Source organism: Helicoverpa armigera, chromosome 5 (assembly GCF_030705265.1).
Source record: "Helicoverpa armigera isolate CAAS_96S chromosome 5, ASM3070526v1, whole genome shotgun sequence".
NCBI classification, from domain to species: domain Eukaryota; kingdom Metazoa; phylum Arthropoda; class Insecta; order Lepidoptera; family Noctuidae; genus Helicoverpa; species Helicoverpa armigera.
Window position 1 is genome coordinate 10,692,700 of NC_087124.1, and position 14,711 is coordinate 10,707,410.

The 14,711-nt window shown below is 42.6% G+C and overlaps 1 protein-coding gene across 1 annotated transcript in view; it reads left to right on the top strand.

Moving 5' to 3' along the window:
- Positions 1 to 14,711, top strand: part of LOC110379157 (protein purity of essence) — a 61,353-nt gene that overhangs the window by 36,967 nt on the left and 9,675 nt on the right. The window contains exons 56-81 of the mRNA XM_064034897.1: positions 49 to 221; positions 498 to 768; positions 4,632 to 4,820; positions 5,017 to 5,115; positions 5,241 to 5,400; positions 5,667 to 5,829; positions 6,158 to 6,349; positions 6,656 to 6,775; positions 6,856 to 6,959; positions 7,220 to 7,364; positions 7,678 to 7,869; positions 8,403 to 8,577; positions 8,794 to 8,928; positions 9,120 to 9,219; positions 9,507 to 9,726; positions 10,082 to 10,275; positions 10,446 to 10,552; positions 10,820 to 10,974; positions 11,189 to 11,329; positions 11,436 to 11,536; positions 11,621 to 11,730; positions 12,143 to 12,288; positions 13,301 to 13,516; positions 13,892 to 14,041; positions 14,313 to 14,394; positions 14,478 to 14,615. Coding sequence (XP_063890967.1) covers positions 49 to 221; positions 498 to 768; positions 4,632 to 4,820; positions 5,017 to 5,115; positions 5,241 to 5,400; positions 5,667 to 5,829; positions 6,158 to 6,349; positions 6,656 to 6,775; positions 6,856 to 6,959; positions 7,220 to 7,364; positions 7,678 to 7,869; positions 8,403 to 8,577; positions 8,794 to 8,928; positions 9,120 to 9,219; positions 9,507 to 9,726; positions 10,082 to 10,275; positions 10,446 to 10,552; positions 10,820 to 10,974; positions 11,189 to 11,329; positions 11,436 to 11,536; positions 11,621 to 11,730; positions 12,143 to 12,288; positions 13,301 to 13,516; positions 13,892 to 14,041; positions 14,313 to 14,394; positions 14,478 to 14,615 — 3,978 coding nt within the window. The remainder of the gene's footprint in view (positions 1 to 48; positions 222 to 497; positions 769 to 4,631; positions 4,821 to 5,016; positions 5,116 to 5,240; positions 5,401 to 5,666; positions 5,830 to 6,157; positions 6,350 to 6,655; positions 6,776 to 6,855; positions 6,960 to 7,219; positions 7,365 to 7,677; positions 7,870 to 8,402; positions 8,578 to 8,793; positions 8,929 to 9,119; positions 9,220 to 9,506; positions 9,727 to 10,081; positions 10,276 to 10,445; positions 10,553 to 10,819; positions 10,975 to 11,188; positions 11,330 to 11,435; positions 11,537 to 11,620; positions 11,731 to 12,142; positions 12,289 to 13,300; positions 13,517 to 13,891; positions 14,042 to 14,312; positions 14,395 to 14,477; positions 14,616 to 14,711) is intronic.

A 14,711-nucleotide genomic window follows, 5' to 3' on the forward strand; every position in this document is an offset into this window, starting at 1 on the left:
TCTCTATAAGGCAATAAATATACCTAATATAACTATGAACATATACAGCTGGACCATCGACATCGTCAAGCCAGCCAGTAGCGTCGACATCGCGTACCATGGAAGCGGAGAGCGAGACGCGCAAGTTGCATGCGCTCCGACTGTCCCTGTTATCAGCGGCTTTAGACGCACTGCCGTCGCTGAGATACCTGCCAGGAGTCAGGGCTATACCCTTCGTACAGGTATGTACCAATATATATCGTGATTTCTTCAAGCCAGCCGGTAGCGTCTACATCGCGTACTATCGCGTCTAAAGGTACCTTTATAAAACCCCGTTAGAAATGTATCTAAATCTGAAAATTTTGAAAACCTTTTACCATCATGAACTCCTAGAATATTGTCGCTATTTACTCAGATACTTTTAGGAAATAATAAAAACTGCCATGAGTTCTAAATAGCACACATCACTTACATTTAGGCAAGAGTATTTTTTCTAGCAAAATCAATTCCTTCAACAGGTCGTCCTAATGCTAGCCGGAGACCTAGACTCAAGCGTCGAAGGAGACCGAACAGTCTTAGACCGACTCCTCGAACTCCTAGTTTCCGAACTGGACATACAAAGCGAAGAGAACCCAGAAGAACGCACAGACAGACGGGAACTACAACTCGCTATAATGCGCTTAGAGTTGTTGGTGTCGGAGCTTGATATGCATGGAGATGAAACGCCGCCCCCGATACATGAGAGGACCAATAGGAGGGAGCTGCAGTTGGTTATTATGAGGTTGCTTAGTGAGTATACCTGTTTTTTTCTAGTCATTAATATTAATAGGTGGTTGTTGTGGCATGTGCCGTGGTGGCCCAGTGGGTAAAGGACCAACCTCTCAAGTATGAGGGTGCGGGTTCGATTCCAGGTCAGGCAAGTACCAATGCAACTTTTCTAAGTTTGTATGTACTTTCTAAGTATATCTTAGACACCATTGACTGTGTTTCGGATGGCACGTTAAACTGTAGGTTCCGTGCTGTCATTGAACATCCTGGGCAGTGGTTACGAGTAGTCAGAAGCCAGTAAGTCTGATACCAGTCTAACCAAGGGGTATTGGGTTGCCCGGGTAACTGGGTTGAGGAGGTCAGATAGGCAGTTGCTTCTTGTAAAGCACTGGTACTCAGCTGAATCCGGTTAGACTGGAAGCCGACCTCAAACAAGATTGGGAAACAGGCTCGGAGGATGACACCTTGTGGTAGTTAATTTTGTCATTAGGGCAAGTGTACACAATCATTTTTACAAACGAATCGTTACAACTGAATAGTACTCAAGTATAATATATCTCAAGTAATAGGAGTAAATAATTTATTTGTCGGAAGGCGCCATCAGGATGGCTGGCACTATCGTCCGACATCAGGTAGGGTAATCAAGCAAAGAGATAACTCAAACAGAACTCAAAACTTAGAAACGTTTATTCAAATTAGTCAGAACAAAAGACAACCCCCAAAACGCCCGCCCTTCGCCACTTCCTATGTGTTTTGGCTGGGAAGAAGAAGTGGCGGAACAAACTCCCCAGCAACACATGTCTGTCTGTCAGGTTAGAAGAACCTTTACATTTGAATCTACAACGGTACTACAACGCTAGGCAATAACACTAGGTACACTAGCCGTGACGTAAGTAACGTGACGACTCCAACGAACACTCGATGAAGACTCAACCGAGAGTGAACTAAGACTGAGCTCCGCGGACGCCGCGCTGACCGCCACGACTGCGCCAAGCGCGCCAAATTGTTGTTTCACCGAAAACGCCACCAGAGGGCGCGCTTGCGTCTCGTTCAGTGACCGTACTATTGACTATCTCCGACACGGCCATAACTGACATACACACGTCCTCGTGTGGCTACACATTGAACCTGGTGACAGAAGAAAACAAAACTGGAGTAATTTTTCAGCTCGGCCTACCTGACTACACGAGTAGGAATGACAAAATAATTTTAAACAAAATAGAAACGAAATATTTAGAAAGAATGCCACAATCTTAAAATCAATCGAAATCAGATCACACAATCTCGAATCAATGCACCATGTAAATGATCCAGACAGACCTAAGTCAATCAGGAATCGATAGGCTCCAGTCCTTCTCACTGGGCGTGTCAAAGATGAAAAATGATCAGTCCTTCTCACTGATAAGTTGTCACAATGACGATATCTTTGACACAAGCATTCCAGTCCTTCTCACTGGAACACTCCTAGGGTCTACCCAAGGGATATCAGTCCTTCTCACTGATATGGTAAGGTAGGAATTGCATCTGAACAATGAACTTTGCAATGGAATTGGTAGCATTAACTTGAAATAAAATCAGTGAAATCAATTCGCACAAAATCAGTCGCAATCATCAGACAGATACAATTATCATGCGTGCATTAATTAGAGTTCGATGAAGTACCTACGCCTGGGTCAACAGCAACTAAATCTAATTCAGCAGCTTGGGGCATCCTTATATCGTGGGCATACTTCTAGGTTCTATTACCAGTTAAAGATTTCAAAACATAGCGATCGTCTTTAAGTAACTCAAGAACTTTAAATGGCCCTTTAAACTTAAGGTCAAGTTTAACTTGATCCGGTATCGAACCCAAGACCTCGTGTATAGCAGTCACGCTTGCGACCACTAGGCCAACGAGTCAGTCAAACAGTACACTGTTCTAGACGAGCTACAATAAAAATGGATCGGTCTCACCGGGTTTCCACTTTCCACTCAACGAGCATGATGATGCGCACATCGCTATGGCGCGCAGTACAGCAAGGCTTCACTACGCAGTACGCAGCCACCACGGAGATGCACACCGACACTCCGAACTCACGATGACACGTCAGGCTCCTGGCAGCTGGCATGCTCCATTCAACGTCGTAATTTTCTCGCCGAATTGCACAATAACCACAATGACGATTGTTGAAACATGAAAAGAAAGAAATTCGATTAATTTTCTAGCATACCCTCTATAACTAGCTCGACATGTAAAAATGGAAACCGATACCATTACCATAACCGTGGTTACCATACTTGTACCTTCGCTGAAATTCCCAATCAATTTTCTACTACCTACATTTCAAAATTATCGACGTTCAAATTTTTTTTTTTTGTTAGTGGGTAGAAATTTATCTTCGCATGGCGAATTCGAAACGCATGTGGGCATTTGGATTGCAATCCCACTTCTGATGTCGGAGGCGCCATCAGGATGGCTGGCACTATCGTCCGACATCAGGTAGGGTAATCAAGCAAAGAGATAACTCAAACAGAACTCAAAACTTAGAAACGTTTATTCAAATTAGTCAGAACAAAAGACAACCCCCAAAACGCCCGCACTTCGCCACTTCCTATGTGTTTTGGCTGGGAAGAAGAAGTGGCGGAACAAACTCCCCAGCAACACATGTCTGTCTGTCAGGTTAGAAGAACCTTTACATTTGAATCTACAACGGTACTACAACGCTAGGCAATAACACTAGGTACACTAGCCGTGACGTAAGTAACGTGACGACTCCAACGAACACTCGATGAAGACTCAACCGAGAGTGAACTAAGACTGAGCTCCGCGGACGCCGCGCTGACCGCCACGACTGCGCCAAGCGCGCCAAATTGTTGTTTCACCGAAAACGCCACCAGAGGGCGCGCTTGCGTCTCGTTCAGTGACCGTACTATTGACTATCTCCGACATATTTTTTTATTTTGTATCAATCAATCAATCAATCAATCATTTATTTATTTCTCATCATCAATTACAACAATATACACACGTACACGTTTCATCGGTTATAGAGACTGGTGTCTGTGGTAGGTTGATCCTGTATTACAGAACACCAGGCTTACCCTCCGCCGAAACAAAAATCTTAAACTATTGAGATCAGTTAATGAGAAAATAATTAAAAAAATATTTAAAATTAAAACTGAAACTGGGATTACATCATAATAAAATAAAAATAAAAAAGTACTACATATTACTTAGCAACAAAAACAAATTAAACTTAGCATGAAATTAAAATTAAAAAGATAAAAATTAAAATAACAATAAAAATTATGAAAAATTAGTTGGCCGCGTTTTCTGTTTATGTGTGATGTGTGTGTATGCATGTATGTGTGTGTGAGTTTGTCTGTGTGTGGTGTGTGTGTGCGTGTATCTCCACGTGTGTTTCATGTTTATTGGTTAGAAAAATCAGGATGCAACAAAAAAATTAGTTTGTCGGTGCTAACATACATTCCACTGTGTTATAATCCATTTCTTGAAGCCATGTCGATACCTTTTTTTTGCAGTTATTTCTACTTAGCTTGTAAATTCCTAGTCGTTTATTAACGTTATTGTATAAACGGGATCCTAGAAATTCGTAGAATTTTTGAGAATGACTAGTTCTACACCTTTTGGTCTCACAGACGGCGGCAGATCTTCTACCTGCGATTAAATTTGGATCAAATTTTAGCTCTCTGTGCTTCTTCATAATGGTATTTAAAATAAAAAGCTGCCTGTATTTGCAATCGATTAAGACAGCATTTTTCTCTTAACATTAAATTCAATTTTATTTACCTCTTAAACTACTGTCCATACCGGCATATAGTTTTTTTCTTTAAACAAGTCTAATCAGATAGACCGAAATTTTAACCATGTAACATCCCACTAGGTGTCCTCATGGCTCGCTGGAAGACATCAGCGACAGGCGGTCCGGTGCCCCGCGCGGAAGTCACAGGCGGCGCCTGCGCAGCGCACGTGTCTCGCTTGGCAGCCGCCGCGTTAGTACGAGCCGGTGCGCCCGCGCATTGCTTCCGAGTGCTGTCCGCGCTACTGCCTTATTGGAAGGAGAAGACTTCCAGTAAGTTGTGTGTTTTTCTGTTCATAAGTTCTGTTCATTGCATAGTAGACATAAAAATAAAAATGTCACAATGTAACTTTTGGTATTTATATTGACTGGGACAAAATGACCAAATGCACTAAATATTAGATTTTGAAATATCTTCTTGAACGACTTATTGTCAAGTGCAGATAAAAAATAACAAACCATTTTCTAGGTTCTGGTGCGGCAACAACAGGCCAAACATTGCTGAAACCACAACCACCTCAGCCTTTGCCTGACATGCAGCCTTTCTTCGTAAAGGAATATGTCAAGAGTAAGTATAGTCGATCGTTTATTAACATTGTATATAGATTTTGTAAATAGTAACATTGTTATATTTAACTGACAGAATAAATTAGTCAATAGATTTTTTTTTAATTCGATTCTTTTATTTACCAGGTCACGCTCTAGATGTGTTCGATAACTACCCGCAACTTCTAATGGAGATGGCTTTACGTCTTCCGTGTCAAATTCATAAGCACTGTGATCCGGCACACTTTGATCAGCGCTGGCGCACGTTGCTGTGTGAATATATGATGAACCAACAGACTCCGCTCAGGTATGGAGAAATGTGTGTCCAAAGACTAGTAGAAATGTTTTAGCGATAATAAATAAAGCAGTGTTTTTCGCAGTTACAGCTTTTTCGTAGATGAAATATCGAGATCATTTTGCAACTTCTGTCTTCTTAATTATTGTACTTTTTGCCATAAAAACACTACACTAAATTCATTCCCCTCGCTGCACTAATAAATTAGTAAGACAATTTTTTACCTACATTTACCTAAATCTTTATTTGATGTTATATCAATCTATGTTATCTATTAGGAAACAAGTGCGCAAACTCCTACTCCTCCTCTGCGGTACTCGCGAGCGTTACCGACAGTTGCGTGACGTCCACGCTCTCGACACGCATCTGAACGCAGCGCGGGCACTCCTCGCTACAGACCCAGCTTACGACAAGCTTGTGCAACTCATGGATCATTTGAAGGTAGGTAGAGCTTGTAAATGTTTTGCGCAACTTTTGCGCAGTGCCTTAGTAAAAGTGGACTGTCAGAAAATGTTAAAATTTGGTAAAAAATATTCAGCAAATGTCTTTTTACGAAATTTTTACATTTACTCAGCTTTTGGACCGTTTGCGCAACGTTTGCGCAACGACTTATAAACAGTGGCGAGTCAGTAAATGTTTGAATTTAGGAGTAAAAACTTTTGCGCAAAGTTGCGCAGTTTTGCGCAAAGTTTTTAAGCTCAGAAATGGTCTTATTAGCTGCCTTTTTAACATTGGAGGGTATTTAATTAATGGTCCCTTTTGTCCCCAGGCTTGCGCAGAGATAGTAAGCGCCCGCACGGGCAACTGGCAGCACACGTGCGCCACGGAGCGGCGCGAGGCGCTGGCGTGGCTGGTGACGGTGGCGCGGCGCGTGCACCCGCACGTGGCGCCCACCGTGCTGCAGCTGCTGCAGGCCGCGCTCTGTGCGCCGCCGCACCATCAGCGACCTACTGAGAACAAGGTAGGATATAGAGAAGTAGGTTGAGTGACGGAAATGAGGACGGAAGACTGGCGGCAAGATGGTATCATCTCGAGAGTCCCGACTTCGACATCACAGCCGACCTCAGGGTGCCAACATCACGCGCGCATCGGCACGGTAGCGCGCATCAGAATACTCTGCCTATTTCAGAACAAACTTTATGCAACAGATTTAGATATAGCCCTTTGTTAACAGTTTTTCCATGTAGACGTATCTCGTTTTACAATTATTTCACACTAGCGGGGCGTGTTATACCAAAAAATATATTATGAATGAATTTTTTTACAGCAAAACACAGCCGATTGGCCAGACCGCGAACGCAGCGCTGAGAATGATGCTTTCACCACCGATGGCTCCAAATTCCAGGAGCAGAGAGTTGGGCCACTCGTCCAACAAATCTTGAAACAAGTTAGTAGTACTATTTTCTAATAGTATACATAATACTTACAAGCATAGTTTTCAGAGAAATAATAATTGTGTATTTCTAGGTGTCCCAAGATGAACTGAGGATGTTTGTGAAAGCATTCTTACTGGAGACCAACTCGACAGCCGTGCGTTGGCAAGCCCATGCTTTGCTTCTCGCTATTTACAAGTAAGTGTTGTTACATTAGGAAATCCTTGTTATGACGAGTTTAGCAAAGACTATTTTTAGCCCCTATATAAGTTCCCTAAACATGCTTAAAAAAGACATCGTAAACACACCGTAATAATTTGGCGGCAATATCCGACCAAAGTCTTCGTCTAAACTCGACTTAACAAATCCTGTCATCATTCACCTGATACTGTAATGTTTTTGTATAAATGTAATTACTACAATAGAACTGGCTCTAAAACTCGTATCTCCTTGTATAGCAACTCTGGTCAAACGGACCAGTCTTCGCTGGTATCACTACTATGGGGCATCTGGCCTACATTACCGCAGTACGGACGCAAAGCCGCGCAGTTCGTTGACCTGCTCGGCTACTTCACGCTCAAGACACCCAATATTGATACTGAGGTAAGAATAGAAATAAATACATTATGTATTTTGGTAAATTCAACATATTTCATTTATGTAGATAGAAAATAAGTAATGATAAAAAAATATGCTTTACTTTTAACAAAAAATTAAAGAGTCATAAATATGCGTTTCTCTAGCTTTTTCTTGATTTTGCAACACAGCTGAAAATGCATAAAAACATCTATTCGAATTGACTTGCATATCGAAATCATTGAGTTTACTTTTGTCAACTCTAAAATGTCTTTTCTAAAAGCTTAGTAAATGTTAACTTATCATTCATAAAAATGAACCTACATTTAATTGCCTACAGAAATACGTAGGCAGCGCCGTAGAGCTACTCCGCAATCAGAACCAGCTCCTCTCATCTCACGGTAACGCGGCCCTATACGCCGCTCTCGGCTCCTACGTCGAACTAGACGGCTACTACCTGGAGTCAGAGCCTTGTCTCGTGTGTAACAACCCTGAGGTTCCCATGGCAACCATCAAACTGCCGACAATCAAGGTTGGTTTTAACTGCTTTTGTTTTTGTAGAGATAGTAGGTATAGGTCTCGCCAAAGTTAATGGCGGTTCAAGGTAGTTATAATGAACGTGCAGAAAGTATTTATGGCAACTTTTAGTTACCACATGTTCGTACCAGTATGCCTTGAACCGCCATTCAGTTGGCCGTGAAGCAAGCTGTAGTAAAATAGTAGGGATGAATCTATTGTATTATTGCTAGTATATTTCACCATAATTAAAGTTTGAATAACTCTCTAATGCCACACTATCTCTGCATTTTAGACGTGTATTATAGTCATTGAAAACAGAGAGCATAATTCAAGACTCGAGGAAACCCCTAAATTAGTTGAGTATAGTTCTAAAATACTCTATGTACAAGTTAGAACACAGTATTCAGACATTAAAAATAAAAAAATACATATTTTTCAACTATATTATTTAGGAATTCACTAGTAATGTTTATAATGTTCATGTATATTGATGTAAAATCAACCTTAACCCATCTAAATAAGAGCTGAACGCACTACTGTACGCAGATCGACTCGAAGTTCACGACGACCACTCAGATCGTGAAGTTAGTCAACAGCCACATGATCAGCCGCATCAACTTGCGGATCAGCGACATTAAGCGCAGCAAGATGGTGCGGACCATCAACTTTTATTATAATAATAGAACTGTCCAAGCCGTTCAGGAGCTCAAGAATAGACCCGGTGAGTGGATTTTGAACTTTATTGTAAGGAGGTAAGATTGATAGTCGAATGTATCCTTGGCATATTGACTGGAAGCTTTTTATAAGGCACATTGGTGGTTATATAACCATGTTTTTGCCTGTTATTGCAGTGACATTTGCCTTGTAGTTAAAGAAAAATGCAATTATTTATTTTTGTCTTTATATTTTTTTCTATAACAATAATATTTTCTTACAGGAATGTGGCACAAAGCTAAACGCGTACAATTGCAATCTGGCCAATCGGAAGTGCGAGTTGACTTCCCACTGCCTATCGTGGCGTGTAACCTCATGATGGAATATGCCGACTTCTATGAGAACCAACAGGCTACTGGTAAGTAGTATTATTATTACTTACATAATCAAGCAAAAAAGTTTGTGAGTGAACCTAAATTTTTTATTTGGTATTTGCTTTATTTTCGAACTTGACCTTTGAAAAGTCCTGATTTTCAGCCTGCTTTCAATATCTCTCTTTCTTGTATTCATTTGTTTTTCTACTTCATTATGTATCGTACATTTTTATAGGCGAATCCCTGCAATGTCCTCGTTGCTCTCAATCTGTGCCCGCTAACCCTGGCGTTTGTGCTAACTGCGGAGAGAACGTCTTCCAATGTCACAAGTGTCGGTAAGTAACTTTTATCATTTATAGAGTTGACAGACGCCATTGTTGGTAACAAAAGCAGTGGGGTTCTACTTGGCGAAATCCCATTATGTCACCCTGTAATATTCACTACATTACATCTTTAAATAAATTCTTTGAGAGTCCGATGGCAATCGAAATTAATTAATATTTTGTAGACCCAAAATTGTCCACGCTCAAGGTATTGTCAGTGGCGACTTCATACATCTTAATACCTAACACATTTTTTCACAAAACCTGCAAAAAACTCAACATATTCATTCTTACTCTAGCGCCATAAACTACGACGAGAAAGATCCCTTCCTCTGCCACGCGTGCGGTTTCTGCAAGTACGCCAAGTTCGACTACACTCTCACCGCCCGGCCTTGCTGTGCCGTCGACACTATAGAGAACGATGAGGAACGTAAGAAGATGGTGCAGACTATTGGGGCGCTGCTCGATAAAGCTGACCGGGTTTATCGACAGTTGACGTCTAATAAACCTGTTTTGGAGGTGAGAGTTGTTAACTATTGTTGTATGTAAAATTACGTCTTATTTATTTATGTTAGAAAATATAGAATAAAATCTTATAAACGGTAGCATAATTACAGCGTCTTGTATCTAGTAAGTCGTGGTCGTCATAGTAAGCTTTCCTTGCTGTTAATTGGAAAAAAGTAGGTAGTGCCCTCCAGTTTTGCTTGGCTAATCTTGACAGGGCACTGCCGTGTCCCCCGATGTATAGGGCCAGATACAGTTGGATTAGTTTACGTTTAAGTTTTTCCACCAAAAACTTATTTTTTTTTTAGCTCTGATTTAAGCATTTGGCATTGTTCAAACAACAAATATTCACCTGCCTTTTCCATTCCAGTCTCTGCTCCACAAAATAAGCGAGCATCGTCTCGAAGGTCGTACAGGCGATGAGAACAGTAACGCCAGCAACACTTCGTTCAGCGGCGCTCAGATCAACCGCGTCATACAAACTCTTGCGCATAAGTACTGCGTCGACAGTAAAGGACACTTTGAAGACCTGTCTAAGATCATACAGAAGGTTCTAGCATGCAGGTTAGTGAACTTTATCTACATTTAATTAATATAAAGGTTTTGGAAAGCCTAATTATAAATAAAATTAGTAAAAAAAGACATAAGTATTGGCGTTAAATAAAACAGAATATAACAGTAAATAATGTAAATATATAAAAGGGTCAGTGCATAAAATATGATTTGTGTTTTAGGAAAGAGTTGGTGGCATTCGATAGATCCCAGAGTGAGCTTACGAAGGGCGATACTCTACCAGTGTACGCTGGATTGCTGCAGAATTATGACGGCGATGTTACTAAAGGTAAACCTTTATTAGTTTTACTCTTCATTTCCATAGCGAACACCATGCCACTATAGTGTAAAGAGCATAATATATAAGGTGTAGAGTATAAGATGAGAGGAGATGTCATGCTGGATGCTTAGATGTAAGGGTATACCAATGTATCCTCTTTACACTATACCACCATATATTTTTTTTTCACGAAGATGAATCTTCAAAACAACAACACTAAAAGTCTTATTTCACATTTAAAAAATATTTTAGTAATACTGTATTCCTTCCTACTAGGTGGCGGTTGTTACGGCTGTGCTCTAGCATGCGCGGAACATTGCCTCACACTGTTACGAGCTCTCGCGTCTCAAGCGGAACATCGCACGCGACTGTGTCGCTTTGGACTCGTGCAGGAATTGGTGCAGCATAACTTGCATCGTGGTACTCCTCAGGTAAGATATGTAATGTTAACCAGTTGATGCAAAAATGCTCTATTATATATAGAATTGATAAAGAATCATGTGTGATGATTATTTTTTACTGATTGGAAAGTAGCTAATCTTATTTATTACATACTATATTTGCTAACACTTGTACATATTTGCGACATAATAAATAACTACTAAAATGTCGAAAATGTTTTAATCTGATTATTTATTTTTGTAGTGCCAGGAAGAAGTTCGAGCATTGATCTGTCTTGTCACCCGCGACAATCTTCCAGCGACGGAACATCTTTGCAACTTACTGTCGCAACGTATTACTCTCTCGCTCATGGGACACGCTGCATCACAAGATCATAACAACTCGGTAAGTGCTTAAAAGATTATCGGCCTTATTACTATGGCATAAGAGTCTAAAATAGATTGTATTGGGTACGGTTGGATGTGTGACTTATGGTATGCATTTGTTTCAGGTCCGGCCATTGGTATTGCTTTTAGGCTCTCTGGTCAAAGTCCAAGATTCGGTTGAATGTTGGGAGTCGAGACTTCGCTGTATTGTGAAACTTTGGGTTTGGTAAGTATTTATCAAAATAATATTTTTATATCCATATTAATATTTTTTTAGTTTCGGTTTTGTAAATATTTTTGTTACTTTTAGGTGTTGCCCTCAACTGACAGAAGTGGCCGGTATTACCCCGGCAGCCAATACCATTCTGAAGGCAGAAGCTTTAGCGGGCATACCGGGCATCAACTCATCTTCGCCCAACTGTAAGTATTCTAGAATAATTTATTACTGTACATAGTGTCTTATAACTAAAAATAAATAAATTCTGTGCTTTTCTTGAAATTTGAAGTAAACTATTTAAGATTAAAAATGTATTGCTGAGTCCTATATGAGCGATCTGAGTGCGAACGTGAAGTGCGTGGCGCGGCGCGAAAACAAAAAACAGTCGATTTCTTTTGAAGTGGCGAGGTACGGAGGGGCGTAGCATACATTCTTAGATTCACTTCGGATTCGCGTTGGTGTTGATGTGCTCACGCAGGACGTAGCCTTATTCACCGTTAATTACATTTCAATTTGATGTGTCATCTATGCAACTTTCCTTTTATGTAAACGTCAAGTATTACTAGTTTTCATTAACAACATCTACATGATCCGTAGTCTTGAACTGCCACACAGCGCACCAGTTCGCGCTGCAGCAGGTGGCGCTGCCGTGCCTGCGCTACATGCAGCAGCTCATGGCGCCGCTCGCGCCGCCCGCGCAGCCGCCGGCGCCCGCGCAGCCCGCGCCCGCTGACGCCGACCAGGCTAAGGATGCTGCTAAGGTATGTGAACTGCCACACAGCACCAGTTCGCGCTGCAGCAGGTGGCGCTGCCGTGCCTGCGCTACATGCAGCAGCTCATGGCGCCGCTCGCGCCGCCCGCGCAGCCGCCGGCGCCCGCGCAGCCCGCGCCCGCTGACGCCGACCAGGCTAAGGATGCTGCTAAGGTATGTGAACTGCCACACAGCACCAGTTCGCGCTGCAGCAGGTGGCGCTGCCGTGCCTGCGCTACATGCAGCAGCTCATGGCGCCGCTCGCGCCGCCCGCGCAGCCGCCGGCGCCCGCGCAGCCCGCGCCCGCTGACGCCGACCAGGCTAAGGATGCTGCTAAGGTATGTGAACTGCCACACAGCACCAGTTCGCGCTGCAGCAGGTGGCGCTGCCGTGCCTGCGCTACATGCAGCAGCTCATGGCGCCGCTCGCGCCGCCCGCGCAGCCGCCGGCGCCCGCGCAGCCGCGCTCGCTGACGCCGACCAGGCTAAGGATGCTGCTAAGGTATGTGAACTGCCACACAGCACCAGTTCGCGCTGCAGCAGGTGGCGCTGCCGTGCCTGCGCTACATGCAGCAGCTCATGGCGCCGCTCGCGCCGCCCGCGCAGCCGCCGGCGCCCGCGCAGCCCGCGCCCGCTGACGCCGACCAGGCTAAGGATGCTGCTAAGGTATGTGAACTGCCACATGAAAGACGAAAACATGCTGCGCCAACTGGCCATGAGGATGATGATGGCTTAGCCAAAAACATCGCCAACCCGTGAAAAATATCAATCACTAAAATATAGAAAAGTTAGATTGTAACAGGTAACTTTGTAACACTTTGTATAAACCCACTTCACCCATTTTCCAATGCGCAATCCACTTATTCTTTTTTGCAATCTAAATGATTTTCCGCCATAGTTAAGTCCGCCATTGTACTGTTTGTGCAAAAAGTACTATAAATAAATAAATTTTCTGAATGCCGCTTCACAAGTGTCATATAGTTTTTATCTTTTTTTTTCTTAAAAATGGCATTTATCACACAGGAACCAGTATCAACCACGACATCAGCAACCGGCACAGCAGCTGCCTCAACCTCCGGCAACGTGGTCGTTGACCTCGCAGCCTGGCTGGCCGGCAAGGTGCCTCACTCGCAGTGGCGTCGGCTATCCAGTGCAAGAGTGGATCGCCCGCCTGTTGCCGCGACTATGCTGAGAGATCTGCATCTCGCTAGCAAGTACCTTGCTAAGTGGAGGGAGAGGGTACGTAGTGGATGATGAATGTAGGATGGTTGGGAAGAAGCCTGTAGGTGATGTTTTGTGACATTTAAAGAGTGGTTTCGGTGATACATAGATGTTTAAATGTGTCGTAAGAATACTATGTGTTCTGTTCCAGTTGTATATAGAAACTTTATCGCTTTTTTTTTTTGTAGTTTTTCTTGTCAGTTTGAATCACTGTCGATTGAGTTAAAACGGGAATATTGGATGCTTATTGACTAAACCTTATCCACTTTCCTTATTTGACTCGTTTGTGTACTTTTCGTCATGATTTTTATTTTTTTCTTTGTTATTTTTTGTTTCTTTTACTTTTTGCCTTTTACAAAAACTCTATTCAAACTGTAATGCTTACACTAATAGACGATGCTCTCCCACGGCATGCGGCCGCTGGCGCTGGAGGACGGCGGCTGGCTGCGGCCCGTCATGTTCGACCCGAGCTCGCGTATAGCGCGCGACACCGCCTGTCAGATGGTCAAGTCGCTCTGTGACTCCTACGAGAGGACTAAAGCGGTGAGTCAGTTTTATATTTCAGCTTCGTACAGAGGGAGGTAATGCTCGCACATGAATGAAAAGTTACCTATATACTGTTCTGAATATAAGCTACGTTACTGCAAAGTTTTGTCGCGCGATGAAACTTACGCGCGAACTAACTGTGTGATTTTGAGGACGCTTGACTGTTCAACAAGATTATACACAGGAACCAGAGTTTTTCGATTAGACCTGTATTGTTGTCATAACTGAGATGAGTTGACAACTTCTGAATACATTCTTCCTTTCACAGGTACTGATTCTGCTAACCAGCTTCTTGCCTGAAGTTGGTTCTGCAGGTGAAGCCAGCGAACAGTTCTTGCAACTTTATCAAAGTAAGCTTTCGTTTAATTCCTTTAAAACATTTCTTTGAATATATTGAACTGTTCAATTAAATATGTAATTTATCCATCTCTAGCGCTGGCGTCCGAAGCCCCATGGAAGCAATTCTTGGCTTTGCGTGGAGTCTTACAACAGATAGCCGATCTGATGACCAAGGAGATTGAACAACTCCATCGCCTTGAAGAGACTACACTCACCTCTGATTTGGCTCAAGGTAAGAATAATAAATATAATGTCTTTTGTTTTATTTTCTCCGTCATATGACCTCTCACGCTGTACCGACAGCGGGAAATGTCGGACTCATACTGAC